At 57.6% G+C, this 17,956-nt stretch overlaps 2 protein-coding genes and 1 long non-coding RNA gene across 3 annotated transcripts in view; 2 read left to right on the forward strand and 1 right to left on the reverse strand.

Annotated features, from left to right (window-relative positions):
• The window catches only part of LOC101578257 (membrane primary amine oxidase-like), a 7,550-nt gene extending 4,687 nt beyond the window's left edge, over positions 1 to 2,863 (forward strand). Inside the window, 5 exon segments of the mRNA XM_012515281.2 lie at positions 548 to 610; positions 613 to 814; positions 2,046 to 2,175; positions 2,482 to 2,614; positions 2,617 to 2,863. Of these exon segments, the coding sequence (XP_012370735.1) occupies positions 548 to 610; positions 613 to 814; positions 2,046 to 2,175; positions 2,482 to 2,614; positions 2,617 to 2,741 (653 nt within the window). The 3' untranslated portion in view covers positions 2,742 to 2,863.
• Positions 2,864 to 6,811: 3,948 nt separating this feature from the next.
• On the reverse strand, positions 6,812 to 11,020 carry LOC111817358. The gene is made up of 3 exons (XR_002821584.1): positions 8,750 to 11,020; positions 8,394 to 8,545; positions 6,812 to 7,065 (listed from the first exon to the last, which is right to left on the reverse strand). It is a non-coding gene; the product is annotated as an uncharacterized LOC111817358 (long non-coding RNA).
• A 3,718-nt stretch (positions 11,021 to 14,738) lies between these two features.
• G6pc (glucose-6-phosphatase catalytic subunit) overlaps positions 14,739 to 17,956 on the forward strand; it is a 10,423-nt gene continuing 7,205 nt past the window's right edge. Inside the window, exon 1 of the mRNA XM_004633801.2 lies at positions 14,739 to 16,767. Coding sequence (XP_004633858.1) covers positions 16,538 to 16,767 — 230 coding nt within the window. The 5' untranslated portion in view covers positions 14,739 to 16,537. The remainder of the gene's footprint in view (positions 16,768 to 17,956) is intronic.

Raw genomic sequence — 17,956 nt, forward strand, 5'->3', positions numbered from 1 at the left:
AGGAGCCTGCATCAGGGAGGAGCCTGCATCAGGGAGGAGCCTGCATCAGGGAGGAGCCTGCATCAGGGAGGAGCCTGCATCAGGGAGGAGCCTGCGTCAGGGCGCCGTGTGCTCGCTGCTGGGCTGCCGCTGCTGGTAGGCGCAGCTGCTGGACGTAGCAGCAGCGTCCACACTGGGGGTCAGTGGGGTTGCCCTGGTCTCCTTCCGGTGGCAGCGTCAAGGCTGACCGAGGCTCCGCTCGGGTCCCTCGGTAAAAGGAAAGCGGCTGTGGTGATTGCTTTAGCAGATTGTCCCCTTGGAGAGCAGCCTGCCAGGGCCAGCGCAGAGGTCCAGGCCCCGCAGTGTGAGCTGCACCTCAGGCCAAGGCCCCCGGACTTGCGCAGGGACAGGCAGCGCCCCACCCCGGGACCAGCCGGAGCCTTGCCCGAGGCCGGTGGGGCCAGGCCCGGAGTCCCAGAATTGGCCCCCACCCCGATGCCCCCGGGGCGGACGCTGTCCAGGGGGGGCTCCAGCGCTACCTGACCCACCCACCCCCGACCCCCCACAGCACCGGAGAACTGGGCCCGGACCGCAGACCTGGCTTTTGTCCCCTCGACTGTCCCCCTGGCGCCCTGCAGGTGACGCGCAAGCTGCTGGAGACAGAGGACCAGGCCGCCTTCCCCATGGGCAGGCCCGCCCCGCGCTACCTGTACCTGGCCAGCAACCGCAGCAACAAGTGGGGGCGCCCGCGGGGCTACCGCTTGCAGCCGCAGGGCCCCGTGGGGGAGCTGCTGCCCCAAGACAGCTCCACAGCGGCGGCCTTCAGCTGGGGATGGTGAGCAGGCAACAAGGGGGTGAGCGGAGGCTCCTGGGGCTCCCATTCCCTGGGTGCTGGGCACACACCCTTCACTTTGCACGCGTGGCCACACGTGCACCCCGACGCAGCAGGGTGCCGAGAGCAGCACCTAGCCGTAGGGCCTGTGCGCGTTTACGGGCAAGTCTCCCAACTCCTCTGCCTTTGTCCCCACTTACGTCTTTGGTACAGGGTCTTGCCTTGCAGCTTGAACTTGTAGTGAGCCTCCTGTTTTTAGCCTCCCAGCGCTGGGATTACCAGCATGCACCACCACATCCAGAATCCATTGGGGCTCAGGGCACTCCAGGGGCGGGGCTGGCGGGGCGTGCGGGCCTGGGGATCGAACCTCGGTCCCTACCCTTGCCAAAGCGCGCTTAGCTATCCGCTGAGCTATCTCACGGGCCCCTTTAAAGTTTGTTGTAATTGTTTTTATTTATTTATTTATGTGTGTGTGTGTGTGTGTGTGTGGCCAGCTCAGCCCACCAGGGGGCGGGGCTGGCAGGCATGTGGTGCTGGGGATTGAACCGTGGTCCCTGTGCTTTGCTAAGCTTGTTCCAAGTAGGTGCTCTAGACCACTGAGCCATCTCACCAGCCCTGTAATTGTTTTTTGTTGAGGCTTATTTCTGGTTTTGGTGCCAAGGACTGAACCCAGGGCTTTCAGCTTGCTAGGTAAGCCTTCTGCTGTTGAGCTAAATCCCCAGCCCTGTGTATTATCAAATTTCGTGACTGCGTCTTGCTGTGAAATCCAGGCTGGCCTTGACCTCTTGGTGACTCTCCTGCCTCAGCCTCCCAAGTGCTGGGATAACAGCCACACACCACCATGCCTGGCCTTTTCTGTAGTTTTTAAATGTTCACAATAAAGGTTGGAAGAAAAGAAACAAAGGGTAAAGGAACATAGACGGGGGTCGGCCCCCACCGTTCAGGCCTTGAGGTCTTGGGTGTGGCCTGCCGTGGGAGTCAGGCTGCACCTGCACAAGGGTCGAGGCCCAGGCTTCGCACCCGCCGGCACCTGGGAGGAAGGACGCGTGACAGTGCTGCCCTGAGTGCTGGGCTGGCGGCCACTGAGTCGGGGGTGCTGCCAGCCCAGAGCGGGGCTTGGACACGGGTCCTTGGAGCTGGGGCTCTTGGCCCTTCTTACCCCCGCTTCTGCCCTGCACCACTCGGGGCCAGTGGGACCCCGATGACTTTGCTGCTGTCATCAGCGCTGCTGCAGGTACCAGGCGGCCGTGACCTGGTGGAAGGAGGAGGAGCCCTGCAGCTCCGATATCTACAACCTGAATGACCCCTGGACGCCAACTGTGGACTTCAGCAACTTCATCAACCATGAGACCATCAAGGGGCAGGTAGCCACCAGGGCAGCCACTGGGCTTTCCCTACCATACCCCTTAGGGACTGTTAGAGCCCACTGAGAAAAAGAGGGTAGTCAGGGTCTTGCTACATAGCCTGGACTGGCCTCGACACCTACGATCCTCCTGCCTCAGCCTCCTGAGCGCTGGGATTGCTGTCTGCACCACCGTGCTTGGTTTAGAAAAACACTTTATGATTTCATTTTTCCTAAGAAATTAAGGGTACAGCACAGGCAATGGTGGGAGGCGGGCGCAGCCCTGGCAAAGCCGGGCCTCAGGGGTGCCTTTCCTCTCCCCTGCCAGGACCTGGTGGCCTGGGTGACAGCTGGATTTCTGCACATCCCACACGCAGAGGACATCCCCAATACGGTGACAGTGGGCAACGGGGTGGGCTTCTTCCTGCGGCCCTACAACTTCTTCAAAGAGGACCCCTCCTTCTGCTCTTCCGGGAGGGTGACAGTGCTGGCGCCTGCGAGCTCAACCCCCAGGCCTGCCCGCCCCGGGTCGCCGCCTGCGCCCCCCGCCTCCCTGCCTTCTCCCACGGGGGCTTCTTGCACCACTAGGAGCATGGGAGGGACAGACCAGCCTGACTCCCCATGTCCTTCTTCAGCCCTGCTGTCCCCTGCATGGCCTGCCTCCTCTGGGGGCACCTGAGCCCGGGGTGCCCAGGAGGGAAGAGGGTGGCCAAGCTCTCCCTGGGAGACCCCAGCTAAGGTTCTCTAAGCTTCCCCCTTGTTTTCATGAATAAGACTTAATCCCCCATTTAAAGTGCACCGGCTGTCGTTTTCTTCCAGGCTCCAAGTGGTGCAAGCAGCGCCACCTATTCCGGAATGTTCCCATGGCCCCAGAGGGCACCCCGTTCCTGAAAGCTGTCACCCCACTTCCCCGGGTCTTTTCCTAGGCCTAGCTGCTGCAGAATCTCCTTGCTGTCACCGAGGATCTGGACATGCTAACTGATGCGCTGTCCCTTGTGACTGGCTCCTGCTGAGGAGGCTTTTGAATATAAATCAATCCGCTCTCCTTGCTCTCTGTGTAGCAATGTTGCAGTGTTTGATGTTGGAGTTTGGATCTTCTTGGTTGTTTTTGCTGTTTTGTTTTTTCTTTTGAGACAGGGTCTCGCTATGTAGTTTAAGCTGGCCTTGAAACTCATTGCGTAGCCCAGGCTGGCCCCAAACTTACAGCAATCCTCCTGGCTCAGCCTCCCAAGTGCTGGGTTCCAGGTGTACAGCCCACCCTGCTAGGCCCAGATGTTGAAAGCTGGGCTCCCCAGTTTGCACTATGGGGAGGTGGGGTGACTCCCGAGGAGTCCCTGGAAGCGGCTGGGGACCCTTCCGACTCCCATGCCCCCAGCTGAGGACGCACTTTCTCTTTCCTCTCACTCAGATGTGGCCACAGGGGCTGCCTGTGCCTGAGCCCCACTCAGCAGGGCCAGGGCTCCTTGGCTGAGCCTCAGAGCCAGAACCGGAGCCTGAGTACACTTGTCTTCACAAGTCAGCTGCGGCTTGTCCTGTCCCAGCCTCTGGGAGCGTGTCCAACAGGTGGTGGAGCTGGCTTCTGTCCTGCGTTCTCCCCATTCCCTCCCACGGATGATGCTCAGAGAACGCCTGTCCCTGTAGCTTCACATCCAGGTCCAGAGAAGGCGGAAATGGTGGCACGGGGTCTGATCCGGTGGGGAGCTGCAACGGTATGAAATATACGTACAGTTCCCATCTTGAGGAGGTATTTCAGTGGCTCACGGCCTCTGGAAACTTGCTTGGGCCCTGGCCCTGGTTTGCAGTGGGAACAAGGAGCAGCTATGGTCAGGCTGAAGGTGTAACCCACCCCCAGGCCAGCATCTCGGCTTGGGACTCAGGAGGGGATGTCTGTAGTCTGCCTGGTATCTCCCACGCCTCCTACAACCCTGGCTTCTGCTGTGACCCCTTTGGTCCTGGAGGTCCCCGTGCTCTGGACCTCACAGTCCCACATCTCTGGGGGCGACAGCCACAGCTCTGGGGACCCGGCAGTTGGCTGCTGAAGTCTGAAGGCCTTGAGGACAGGGCCGGGGTTCGCTGAGCACCCAGTGAGGTGCACCTGCAGGGCTTCGATCCACGTGGTTGCGAAAGCCAGGTGGGGCCACAAAGCAGGCCTCCCTTGGATGGCGCTCAGCAGGGTGCGTGCAGAGCATCTGCCCCTGGAGCCACTCGGTGCCACAAGATGGGATTGGGGAACAGAGAGGGGACACTCAGCCTGAGACCGACCGGAGGGCATTCACAGCCTGGGGCTCAGGCCATGCCCTAGATCCCGGGGAGCCGGGAGTCAGGGACCTGGGGGAGGGGCCTTGCAGGGCCAGGACCACGCTGCACAGAGGCAGGACCTGTTCGCTCAGTAGCTGGCTCTTTCCATCTTTGTTTTTTTTTTTTTTTTTTTTTTTGCAGAACTGGGGATTGAACTCAGGCCCTTGTGCTTGCCAGGGAAGTGCTTATTCCACTGAGCCATCTCCCGGCCCGGGCTTTGTTCTTGAGACAGGGTCTCCCGTGCAACCCAGGCTGGCCTTGACCTTTTGTGCTCCTCCTGCTCCGCCTCCCGGGTTGTGGGCCTACAGCTGGGCCTTTGTGTTTTGCTCAGTGATTCGGCTTCTCTTTACTCTTTCAGCCCAGACTTTTTTTTCTTTCTTGTTTAAAGAAATTTGGAGTAAGGCGTGGTGGTGTATGCGATGGCCTACACCCAGAGGCTTAGCATAAGTATCGCCACCATAAACTTTAGCTGACCCCAGAGCGGTGGAAACAGGCCTACGTGTGAAGCAAGTAACCATATGGAGGAAATATACCCTGAGAAAGCGCTGACCCGAAACAATAACAGGAAGGAAAAGTAGACAGACATATAGCAAGAAAAAAATCTGTTGGACAGGCAGGATGCACGCTGACCTAACTGACAAACAGGCTCCATGCTGTGCATCTTATTCTGTTTGACAAGCAAGATATATCACATATTCTCTTTATATTTTGTTTTCTTTTTGTCTTTCTCTCCCCCTTTATCTACCCGCCATGTCTTCTGGTCAGGACTGCGCGTGTGGACTCTGGGATGGGTCTATGCTGACGGCCGCTGAGCTCAGCAAAGATCTTCAGATTTTAGTTGGCTACTTGGATTCCTGTATTGATCATGAACCCACAGCAGTGTATGCGTGTACTCCCAGCGTGCGGAGGCTGAGGGAGGAGGACCTCTGAGAGTTGACGCTACATCGGAGACCCTGTCTCAGAAAACAACAAAACAGAGCAAAACAAAAGGCCGGAAGGAAAGAACCCAATGTGGGCTCTGATGGATGAAAACATGATCTTGTTTCCAGAACAAACAGATGCTGCCCCTCCCCCTCCCGGGACAGGCTGGCCCTTGTGGGGGTGTGGGGGTGTGGGGGTGTGGGGGTGTGGGGGTGTGGAACATGAGTCTTTAGACACACACACACACACACACACAGCCAGCGCTTCCTACCTCATGGCTCTTCAGGTCCCCTGGTCCAGGCTTGGGCCCCCTGCCTATCTGTCCCACTCTGTCCCCTGGCCCACAGTGGCTGGTGCTGAGGTTTGACAGTATCTGCTCCCAGAGAGCCCCCCTGTCCTTTGTCCCCAGCATGGGCTTCTGGGCACCCCTACAGTGGCTGTCATCGCAGTCTGTGATGCTACTCCTGCTGTTGCTGGTTGGACTGGGGCGAGGGGCAGTGGGGGTGGCAAGGGACAGAAAGGGTGGGTGTGGGAGCAGGGCCGGACGAACCCAGGACAAGAGGCGGCTCGGGCATCTCTGCCCACCAGGCCATGCCCACCTGTCCCACCTTCCCTGTCTGAACTGGTTTCACTCACTCAGCAAACACTCCTTGGACATCGTGTGAAGGCCAGACTCATGCGGATACATGACAGAGTGCACCCTCAACCTGTCCCTCAGTGAGCTCAGAGCTGGGTGATAACAGAACTTGGAGAGCAGAACCGCAGTGGGAGGGGCCGGGAGATAGCTCGACGGCTCAGGGCCCGCCTGGGAAGCGCAAGGGCCTGAGTTCGACTCCTGGCACCAAAAATAAATCAATAGGAGTCAGGGCGCTGGGCTTCCCATTTGCATTGGGTAGACAGCCCCACCACCAGGAGGGTCCACGTGCCTACAACCCGAAGGACTTTCTGTAAGAAGTGTGGCAAGCACCAGCCTCACAGAGTGGCCCAGTACGAGAAGGGCAGGATTCCCTGTTCGCCTGCGGAAAGCTGGCTACCACGAGGAAGAAGGCTGTGCTGAGGCCCGACTGCGGCTCCAAGAGAACGCCGGCCAGTGAGAGGTGCAAGCGCATTGAGCTGGGAGGCGACGGGAGAGAAGGGCCAAGCGATCCGGCTCTAACCTCGTGCTTCACTTTAGGGCAACTTTGCTGAAGCTACAGAAGGTTTAGCTGTAGGAAAATAAGTGCAGTAGTAACCACACCTAAGAATAAATAAATAAATAAACTGCAAGGAGGTGAGGGTTGTGTACGTTTAGCTGTATTTGTTCATATATTTGGATGAGTGAAACAATCCAAATGTAGGACAATCTTTTTTTTTTTTAGTACCAGGAATTGAACTCAGAGCGAGCTTCCCAGGCAGGCGCTTGTGCCGCTGAGCTACATCTCTGGCTGGGAAATCTTGGAAAGCACAAAAGAACACATTTGTAGTGAGGGTCCAGCCACCCCAACGCACCAAAGCCCACTGAGTGCTGTGTGTGGGTCGTGGGCTGGTGGCGTAAACTTCAAGCATGCTGAATTTCTTAGCAGTGGGCGCGGCCCCCATCCCAGCTCTGCCTGCCTCTCTTCATTGGGCTTGGAGCTTTCTCTTTGTCTTCTTGGCTCTGAGGGGCAGCAACACTTCAAAGCTGTGCAGGATCTGAGTTCAGTCCCAAGGTGAGCTGGGGGAGACAGCCTGGGCTTAGCCACCAGGACCAGGTGGCATGGGAGTAGTGTGTGTGTGTGTGTGTGTGTGTGTGTGTGTGTGTGTGTGTGGCATCTGGCTATCAAATGGGGCAGTGGGGCCAAGGAAGGAGCTGTGGTAAGGTCCTCGTTTCCTGTGTGTGAGGCCCTGGGCTCCCTTCTCAATACCAAAACAGACAGAAGGCTGGGCGTGGTGGCACACACCTGTAGTCCCAGCACTCGGGAGGCTGACGCAGGAGGATTCCCTTGAATTCAAGCCCAGCCTGGGTTTCTGGTGAAACACTGTCTCAAAAACCACCACCACCAAGAATAGAACAAAATAAGAGATGGAGGGCCAGATGACTGACCACAGGATGCTGGCGTTGGGCCCAGGTGTTGGGCCCTGGTGCTGTGATGGCTTTAGATAATGTCTCCAGGTGGCAGATGCCCTGACGCCCACGCTTTGCATTGCACCACCAGACTCCTCCCGGGGCCTGACACGAGTCCCTCGCCCATTAGGGCCACCCCCTGGGGAGTGGTGGTGGGTCGGAGTTGATCCGAAGCCCTCAAGGCCTGTGGAGGGTTCTTACTCCAGAAGTCCTTCCCTACCCCCTACTGAGGACAGCAAGGTGCAGATGGGTTCCTCTTGCCTTCCAGCTCACAGAAGTGGCCACTGCACACCCTCCTGCCCTCCTTGGCCATACGGCACAGGGGGGTCTGAGGCAGGCAGACTGGGCGAGGAGACATCCAGCTGTGTCGGAGGTGATGAGGCTGCATTCAATGTCCTTGACCTCGGGGTGAAGCTGTCTTCAAGGTACATTTGTATACATGAACATTGTGATATAATCCACTATACCATTTACTTGGCCTTCGGCTGGTTTCCTAACTCACACCCCTAAAATCCTTGGGCTATCTTGAGTGTTAAGTATATCTTTCCTACGCTTCTGGATAGCTTCAGGAGGTGGGCTGGCTGCCAGCGGAGCCAGCCACGTGATTAGAGGACCTTGCAGGCCCGTCCCTGTGTTAGGCCCCGCATCAGCTGCTGGAGACGGGGAAGCCAACAGTCTCTGGCTGGCTGTGAGCTGCTGCTTCACTCCCCTGTCCCACTGCCCCCAGCCTCCCCGTGGCTGGCAGGCTTCATCAAACAGAAAGTCAAAAGCACCCCAAGAAGGCGCTTCCTGGAAGTCTCAGAGAAGAGCACTACAGAGGCCACCCCCCCGGTGACTGTTCCAGCCAGGCCAGGAGCAGAGGACCCGCAGAGGCCAGGCCTGTCCAGCCCTGGAGGAACTTGAGTAAGGGACAGGGGTACCGGCACTGGGGAACTCACCGGGGGACCAATTGCTGGCTCTGCCTCCAGCTCAACAAGCCAGCCATATCCCGCTGGTCTTAGTCACTGTCCCTGTTGCTGCAAGGAGAGTTTTTTGCAGCTCCGGTTCTAGAAATTTCAGTCCTTGAGTGGTTGCAGTGTGGTCAAAGGGCCTGGTGGAGGAGTGTGGCTCCCACCATGGGGCACAGGAAGCAGCGAGAGAAGGGAGGAGCCAGGTCAAGGGGAGGAGCCTGCTGGCCCCGCCCAAGTGGGCGGTCCTTATCGCCTGACCCTGCCTCCCATCAGGAGGTCCACTGCACAGCAGATCCCCTGGCCAGCCAGTCCCCCCTCTGAGGCGTCCTGAGAAGGAAGCATACCTGTCACTCAGCTCCTGTTGCAGATGCCCCCACGGATGTCCTGCTGGCACACCCTCAGCTGGGTGTCCGTGGCACCCTCCAGAGCACAGGTTCGGTGTCACAGACCTCTCTCTCTCCCCCTCCCTCTCCTGTCTCCTTCCCTCAGCCCCTCAGAAGCCCTCAGAGCTCCATCATTCTGCAGGGTATGTGGGGGCCTACAAGTGGGTTCAGCCCCTTCCACCCACACTGCCATTCTGATGCCCCTGTGCCCGATGCCCAGACCACACGGCTGTGGCCAGTGGCCCTGCTGTCCTCATGACTGTGCACCCCCATTTTCCTCTCCTCTCTCTGTGTCCTGTGAGGTCTTGTCAACCCCCTGAAGCCACTCACCAGGTCAAAGTGACATGTTTGTCAGCCTGGAACCCGAAGGCGTGGCTGACATCTGGTTCATGGCCTCTCGTGACAGACCAGGAGCTCCCTAGAGCAGGTCCCTGTCCTGGTGGCCCTGTGTCCCACATGATATGGTACCCTTTGTGGGCGCTTAAGCACGTCTTTGTACCATTTAATAAGCAGTAATTGTTCCATTCAAATTTTTTCTTGTCTTTTTGAAACCATTTCAGAGGAGAGTGCAGCAGCGTGTGCCTAAAGTCCCAGCCGCATGGGAGGCTAGCACAGGAGGGTCACTTGAGCCCAGGAATTTCCTTAGGGGTGGCCTGGGCAACGCAGCTAAACCTTATCTAAACAGAAATGATAAAAGCCATTTCACATGTGTCTTCTCATTGACCTGTCTCAAAAGGGAAGATAGAAGGAAGTCCAAAAATTCTAGTAAGAAAAACAGTCACCATGCTGTCCAGATGAGCCTGGGACATGGGGCCAAAGGGCAACACTGACACGGAGGGCGCAGGCATTTCTTTCCCAGGATTGTGGCCCCATGAACTTCGTAGCAAGGAGGGGACAGGCCAGGTCCCCGGTGGGAACAGGACACAAGGTCATCTCAGATGAGAGTTTGGTGTGGACACGTGGGCTGCATGAAGCCGAGGTGGAGTTTATGCAGATGAGTAAGGACAGTCACACTGTTGATTCTGGCTCTGGAGCATTTCACGCTCCCGGAGTTCCTCTCGGGCACGGGAACGGTGACTCCTGTGAACATTTTATTTAGCTTCTTGGGAACTACAGAACGCCTTCTGGTTGGTTTCAGACAGTGTTTCCTTGGGGGCCTTGGCCATGAAGGAAGCTTACAAAAGCTAAGTTCTCTGGAGGCTCGAGGCAGGAAGTTCCTTACGAGCCTTTCCCATCCTGGAATGGCCAGGCTGTGGTGGCTAGCGGAGCTGTGTCTGTGTTCTGGGGTAGGTGCCGGCAGCCGGGGCTCGGAGGACTGCAGAGCCTGGGTGACACCAGACACCACCGTGCTGAGTGGCCACTAACTGAGTGGTCACTGACTGAGTGGTAGCTAAGAAATGGTTGTAAGAGTGTCCCACGCCGGGGCCTCTGTTTCTCAGTCGGCAGTGACGCCACCGTGGACGGATCCCCACCCCACGTGTGCCCCAGACCGCTCTGGTCCAACCTAAGCCCTGTTGGCCCTGGGGGGTCTGGCCGTTGAACAAGACAGACATCTCATTAGCCAGAGAAAGTGCTGAGCTCCGGTCGGATCAGAGGATGAAGACAAACCTCTTGTCTGGAGGGAACGGAGGAGAACCCTAGCGCACATGCGGGGGGTGTCAGGCACAGGGTATTTTCTGAGATCTGAGCTACCTGCAGAGATCATGGGGCAGGTTAGAGCCCCAGACAGGGGCAGGTGAGGCGGGAAGCATGGATGGGGTCTGTCCTGCTAAGGAGGGCCAGCGCGCAGGCGGGCCAGGGCTTCCTTAGCGTGGCCTCGACACGGGTTGGAACCTGTTTGTCTGGGCCTGGCAACCGTGAGAGGCGCAAAGTCAGGGAAGCAGGCGTGTGTGGGAAATTCAAGCTTAGCCAGTGTGTAGGGTGCGGAGTCATGGAGGGGTCGTGGGGCACAAGACGAAGGGAAACATGAACTAGGCCTAACGGGGTGGGATGGCTTGGACTACCGGAGGTGGTGAGGACACCCTGCATGTTGTTTCAGTGACGTGAAAAGAACCGCACTTTAAGAACATGCTTAGCTACTCCTGGTGGTGCGCTTCTATGATGCCAGCACCCTGAGAGGCTGAGGCAGGAGGGCTGAAAGTTTGGACCCAGCCTGGGCACTTCAACTACTTAGCCAGATTCTATTTCAAAATTTAAAAAAGATAGGGGCGGGGGAAGATAGCGCAGTAGAATAAGCGCCTGCCTGGCAAGTGGAAGGTTTTGAGTTCAATCCCCAGTACTGGGAAAAAAAAAAAAAATGGGGCTGACCAAGTAGCTCAGCGGATTAAAGCACCTGCAAGCAGGCACAGGGGTCGAAGGTTCGATCCCTAATCCCTGGACCTGCTGTGCCAGCCCTGCCCCCAGGACATGCTAAGACTGGACATGATGGCATGCGCCTGTAATCCCAGCTCATGGGAGGCTGTAAACAGGCAGATCACTAGGAGTGCGATCTAGTATTGCGAGCTGAACAGCCTGAGGACGCTTCCCTAAAGCGCGCGCGCGCACACACACACACACACAATTAAGAAAAGAAGGGCTGGGGATATAGGTCAGTGGGGGGCCCTAGGATCTCCAGGGGTGGCCCCCAAGGTCCGAAGTCCAGTAACAGGAAGAAAGAAGAGAACAGGGGTGGAGCGTCCTGAGATAACTGGCCAAGGGGTGAAGCATCCAATGGCTGAGGGGCTGGGGAAAGGCCCCACAGACTGACCGAGTGGGCGGGCAAGGGCAGGATCCCTGAACCAGAGGCGGCTGCGGTCCCCAGGGCTGCAGGACCTGAGGTGGGGGGACCCCGGCCAGGCGGCCACACCCTGGCCAGCGGATCAGGCCTGGGGGAGCGGCTTGCTGTTGGCTTCCTGCTGGGCCATTCACTTCTTAAAATAGTTGTGCACGTGTACACAGGCAAGTGTGCGCATGCATACACACACACGCACACGCACACACGCACACACGCACACACGCATGCAGCTGCACTGTTTGCATCCTCCAGCGCTGGCCCTGTCTGTCTGAGGGCCCTTGAGGGCTGAGCCTTGGCTGCAGCCCAAGCCTCATCTCCTGCTGCTCTCCGAACCCGCGGCAGGCAGAAGCAGGACAACGACCTCCTGTTCTCAGGCTGTTTGGTTGGGATAATGTCCCAGCTATCACAGAGGCTGAAGTCCCCAAGGACAGAGCTGGGAGCTGGGGGCAGAGGTGGAGACTCAGGGCTCTGCACTGGAGCGGGTTCTGCCAGCACCATGGGGGCTTCGTGGGTCCCAGCCGGCTGCTGTCAGCCTGGTGCTGAGTCATCCCGGGTAGGAAGAGGCCGCCTCTACTGAGGACCCTTTTGAACTCTTTGCATTTTAAAAAGTCATGTAAATGTATTTGTTTTGGGAAATATTCTTTTCCTTGAGAGACAGAGGCTCACTATGTTGCCCAAACTGACCTTGAAACCCTGAAATCAAGAGAGCCTCCTGGCTCAGCCTCTGGAGTGCTGGATTACGGGCGGGAGCCACATACCCAGCCAACCCATTCTGCAAGCTGCCCGCCTCATCTCCGCCACTGAGGGCCAAGCTTCACTACAGCAGGAGGGGCTGCCTCGGACAGCAAGAGCAGCCTGTCTGAGAGCTCAGGCGCTGGGCGGATAGAAGAGCCAGGCACCTGCTGGGAGGGGCTGGGGATGTGGAAACAGGACTTTCTGGCCGAACGCTGCTTCCCAGCGACCTAGGAAGGGAGGCGGCACAGGAAGGGGCTGAGTTCCGGTGAGGCCCGGGGCTCTGTAGGCTCTTGGCAGAGGAAGGGACATCTGGCCCAGCGTGTGGCCACGGCCTTCAGGGCCTTTCCTGTGGACACGATGTCCCACTGCCTGATAGCCAGGCCCCGGCCACCTGGTCCACACATGCACAGGCCAAGGTCCTCATGCTGAACTTTCTCACTGTGCCAGAGATAACTCAGCCATTTTCCTGGCTGACAATGATTAACCTCCCGCCTATTTTTCTGGCTAATGACAGGGGTCACTCACTGTGAGGGTGACAGCCCTGGGTTTCTGCTGTCACCTTCTGCTTCTATTGCTCAGTCAAGGAATAAAGCACCTAAACACTGCAAAGAAAAAAAAAAAAAGAATTTCACTATTCGGTTCAAGCTGGACTTAAACTCACAGCGATCCTCCTGCCTCAGCCTCCTGAGTGCTGAGATGAAGGTGTGTGAACCCCCATGGCTGCCCAAAAAACTTTAAATAGGGCTAGGGATATACATAACTCAGCGGCACAGCGCTTGCTCGCTGAGGGCAAGGTCCTGAGTTTTGACCCCCCAAAAAAACTTTAAATAAATTAAACTATGTATCCTTTTGTCTGATTCCTCTTTGTTTTTAAATCTCAATTTGCTGCGCCCACACTTGTGTGGTGCACTGCGACTGAGCTTCTCCTGGGAGGTGGTTCGAGTGGGAGGTGGTCCCCGGGAAGGGCACCACACCTCCATTCCGCTCCTTGTCCAGTGGTTGGGGCTGCAGCCCTCCGAGGACCTGGCCTTCTGCTCAGAGGAAGCTGGGCCTGAAGCCGGCTTTGGGTTCCTGTCTCCTGTGAAGACAAATGCCTCTTAGGGGCAGTAACTAAGCAGCATGTGGGGGGATTCCCCAGCTGAACCCGAGCCCCTGCCGGGTAGAGGACTCAGAGAGCCAGGCTTTCTTTGGGGTAGTAAGTGCAAGCTTTGGCCAGGCGTGGCGGTACACTCCTGTCATCACACACTCAGAGGGCTGAGGCGGGAGGGTCACCGCAAGTTCCAGGCCAGCCTGGGCTACATAGCTGGACTCTAAACGAACAAAAAGCCCAATTGTCTTCCGTGCAATTTTTGCATGCTAAGGGTAGTACACGTGGCTTCTTCCCTCCTTGTGCTCCCACTGCAGATTGCGGTGAGTCCCCCTTGCCCTGACAGAAGGCGTCAGCCTGGCGTTGGCCCCGCTGTCCTTCTTCATCCCCAGGCCGGACTGTACTTTCTGGCACCCACCTTCCACGTTTTTCTTTTCTTTTCTTTTTTTTTTTGCAGAACCGGGGATTGAACTCAGACCCTTGCGCTTGCCAGGGAGGCGCTTACTCCACTGAGCCATCTCCCCGGCCCCTCCTACGTTTTTCTTGAAAGCTCTGGATTTCTGTTTTTGGAGAAGATGCCTGAGCAGTGCCCTGTGAGTGTCCCACCCTCAAGAAGCCCCCCAGCTTTCCTCTGCTCCCTGGGCCTCTCAGGCGTTTTCCTGGGTGCCAACAGGAAGGAGCTCCGTGATCTCGTACAGCCGAGATCCAGTTCCTTTTGTTCACCTCACTGTGGAAGCGTCCGGCCTCCCCGCGCCCTCAGGTAGCCAGGGTCCCGAGGACAACCAGGATTTACCCCGGCTAAGTCACAGTAGAGGCTCCTTTGGAAGAGACGACACAAGGGAGAGGTGGGGGGCTCCTCTCTGGAAACAGTTCTTTTGTTCTGCTTTATGTTCGGTGCTGGGGGCAGAACCCAGGGCTTCACACACAACCAGCAGACAGGCAGATGTTTTACTGCAGCGTCACGTCCCTGCCCTATGATGGCTCCACAAACAAGGGGTTCTTGGCAAAGCAGAATCTCAGGAAGTCAAAGGCTTCATCTAGAGCCAGGCACCATGGCAGGTGCCTGTCATCCCAGCACTTAGGAGGCTGAGGCAGGAGGGTTGCTGTGAGTTCAAGGCCACCCTGGGCAACATAGGGAGCCCCATCTCAAAAAAAAGGGCTTGGGGGCTGGTGAGATGGCTCAGTGGTCTAAAGCACCTACTTAGTAAAAGCTTAGCAAAGCACAGGGACCGCGGTTCAATCCCCCAGCACCACATGCCAGCCAGCCCCGCCCCCTGGTGGGCTGAGCTGGCCACACACACAAATGAAATAAATAAATAAATAAATAAATAAATAAATAAATAAATAAAAAGGCTTCATCTGCATTCACCTGCGGACTTCACTGCCCTGTCCTGAAACCTGCGGGGTCATGATTTCTCTCCAGCCAGCTCTCCAGGCCTTGGGCCTCCCCTTCTGCTGCATGAGATAAAAATCTGCTGCAGGAAGCACGAAGGGTTGGAGGGTCAGAAGATGGGGCCCATGAACACGTCACCGAGTAGTCACAGGGGTTCTGAGCAATGGGGTCATGGTGTTGCCCACATGGCAGAGGGGTTCCTCCCGCCTCTGCCTCCAGAATGGATCGGGAGCCCCTGCAGACACCTTGCCAGCATTGGGCACCCCGCAGAGCCGTCAGGTCTTCTGCCCGCTAGGCTGAGCACAGGATAACCCTGCCCTGGGCAGCAGCCCTGGCTGTGGGTGGCCCACAGGGACCTGCAGGGTGAGCTTGGATGCTGTATGTGAGCGTCACCCACGCGCCCTGAGCTCACCCCTGATGGCGACAGCTCGGGTTCTGGGCATCACCGCCAGGACTGCTCGTTGCTCAATTCTGTCTGGCAGACACGGCTGGCAGGGGAAGCGGCTGTCTCTTCTGGTGAGGCATCGCCGGGGGCCCCACGACCACAAGGTGTACAGTGTCCATGTCCCCCCAGCACTGCCCAGAGCCTACCTATTTCTCAACCCCGCCAGCACTCACCTTACCCCACCGCACCCCACCAGCTGGCATGGAAGGATGTGGGGCCAGTGGAGATGGCACTGGGGCCATCTGGGGTCTGCAGGGCTGTGGCAGGGGAGCCAGGTGGGGACAAGGGGCCAGGTCAGAGGTCACTCCTGAGTCCTGTCCTGTGGGGAGTGATATCTGCCATTGCTACCCGAGCTCCGAATTTCTTTCTGCTGTCCCCTGCCGGTCCCTCACCCGTCCCTGCAGGCCTCCTGAGGGGAGAGTGAAGCCAGAGCCTGGACGACGCGTGGCTTGGTCACCAGAGGCTCCCTGCTCCCCCTGGGTGCTCGGGAGGTGCTGGCCTCTCGGGCTGTTTCCACAGGCGAACAGGAAAGTGCGCAGCATGCTGAGCCCTGTCTGAGACTCGCCCAGGACTTCCTAAAGTGTGCTCCAGCGTCCTCAGCTACCACTTGGCTGGTGCTCTTTTGATAAAGGAGTACACGTATGCACAAGCGCTGACACCCTGACACGCGCGACATTGAGCAAGTCGGTCACTGCTCTCAGGAATGATTCACCACATTCATTGGTGACCTATGAGATATGGAGCAAACCCTGGGAAGAGGGGTGATCCCCAAACCGGGCAGAGGTCCCCCAGCTCCTGGCCAAGTGGGGCCCAGAAAGGGATGGGGCCCAGTACCACAGTGTGGCGCACCCTAAGCTGAGCAACCCCCGTGGCTGCACCACCAAAGCTTTCCTTGGCCCTGGAGGAGCAGCTGCAGGCTCAGAAGGGCAGCCGGCCGGGCCTGACCCGGGAGGAATTCGACTCTGCCCTGTGCCCCGGCTGCTGCAGGAGCCAGGAGGGCAGTCCCTTGCCCCCAAAGCAGCGTGCCCAGGTTAATGATTGGCCCCGCCAGGGCCCGGTCAGGCTGTTTTTGTGTGTCGCTGTTTTGCTATTTTACGTAAATCACCCTGAACACGTTTGCATCAACCTCCCGATGATGCACCTTTGATCAATAGAATTTAGACAAAAGTGGCTTTTGAGTCCAAAGATCAGGGCTGGGTTGGCCTGCAGACTGGCTGCAGGGCATATAAAACGGGCAAGGCGCGGGCCGAGAGCAGAGCGCTGGCTTCGCAGCCGCAGTCCCGACGTCCCTGGCTATCGGAGGCTCTGGGCCCAGGATGGAGCTCGGGATGAATGTGCTGCACGACTTTGGGATCCAATCCACGCGCTACCTGCAGGTGACTTACCAGGACTCGCAGGACTGGTTCATCCTGGTGTCCGTGCTTGCCGACCTCAGGAACGCCTTCTACGTCCTCTTCCCCATCTGGTTCCACCTGCAGGAGGCCGTGGGCATCAGGCTGCTCTGGGTGGCCGTGATTGGAGACTGGCTCAACCTCGTTTTCAAGTGGTGAGAAGCATGCAGCAAAGGCGGGCAGGGAGGGGTTCCCCCCAGGCGACTCTCCCTAAGGGACCCCAGATGGAGACAGCCCTGTCTGCACTGGAGCCCCAGGGTAGCCAATTGCCTAGCAGGGGGCCAGGTGACCTCAGGAACAAGCCTGCACTATTTCAAGCTTTAAGCAAAGAATCACTTGGATGACCCTGAAAGAATTGAGGTTCAGGGTGCAGCTTGCCCAGCATGCACGAGGCTCCGGGGTCCATCCCTGCACTGCAAATAAAAGAAAGAGTGCGAGTTGAGGCCATGGAGCTAGTGGATGTGTGGGGCTGGGAGCCCTGTCGCACAGGCCGGGAAGGGCGCCTGGCCCTGCCCAGCTCCCTGCACACGCAGCCCTCGCAGCTCTCAGCTCCTCTCTGTGCTCTGCAAGCCCTGCTGGCCTCCAGCACCGGAGCGATCCCTGTGACTGCGTGTTAGACACACGCCACAGGCCGGGTCACGTGCAGTTCTGTGGTGTCCAAGGAGCAATCAAGGGGCCCATTAACTGGCCTGTGAGCGCCCCACTGCAGCACGTGGGCCACACCCTGCCCGATTTCGTCAGCCCCAGCCAGCGAGGAGCTGTCGTGTCAAATGACAGGTTCATTTCTTTCTTACTTGCGCTTGCAGGGCTGGAGACCGAGCCCGGGGCTGGCACCCACGAAGCAAGGGCTCTGCCCTGAGCTTTAGCTCTACCCTGGGAGTCTCTCAGGGTCGCTTTCAGGACTGGGTGTGGTGACACACCTCCACCCTCAGCCTTCAGAGGCTGGGGCAGGAGGACCACAAGTCAGGCCAGTTTGGGTAACTTAGGTTTTGTCTCAAAGCACATAAAAACTCCCAGCTTGAATATTTTTTTGGCCATATGCAATAGAAGACCTTTAGTGTAAGAAAATAAAAATGTTATGAAGCAAAGCATGCGATGAGATGCCTGAAGTCTCGCGAAAGAGCCATGGATTGTTTCTGGGTGGGTAGAGGTGAGGTTGGCAGTGTCCCCAGGCTTGATAAGACGCATCCCGGGGCCGGGGAGATGGCTCAGTGGAATAAGCACTTGTCTGGCAAGCACAAGGCCCTGAGTTCAATCCCTGGGACTGAAAAAAAAAATTAATAAAAAAGAAGCATCCTAATGACTTTTTAATATAAATTTTTTTAATTTTATTTATTTATTTAT

This window comes from Octodon degus, unplaced genomic scaffold, assembly GCF_000260255.1.
Source record: "Octodon degus isolate 3935 unplaced genomic scaffold, OctDeg1.0 scaffold00056, whole genome shotgun sequence".
In the NCBI taxonomy this organism is placed as follows: Eukaryota; Metazoa; Chordata; class Mammalia; order Rodentia; family Octodontidae; genus Octodon; species Octodon degus.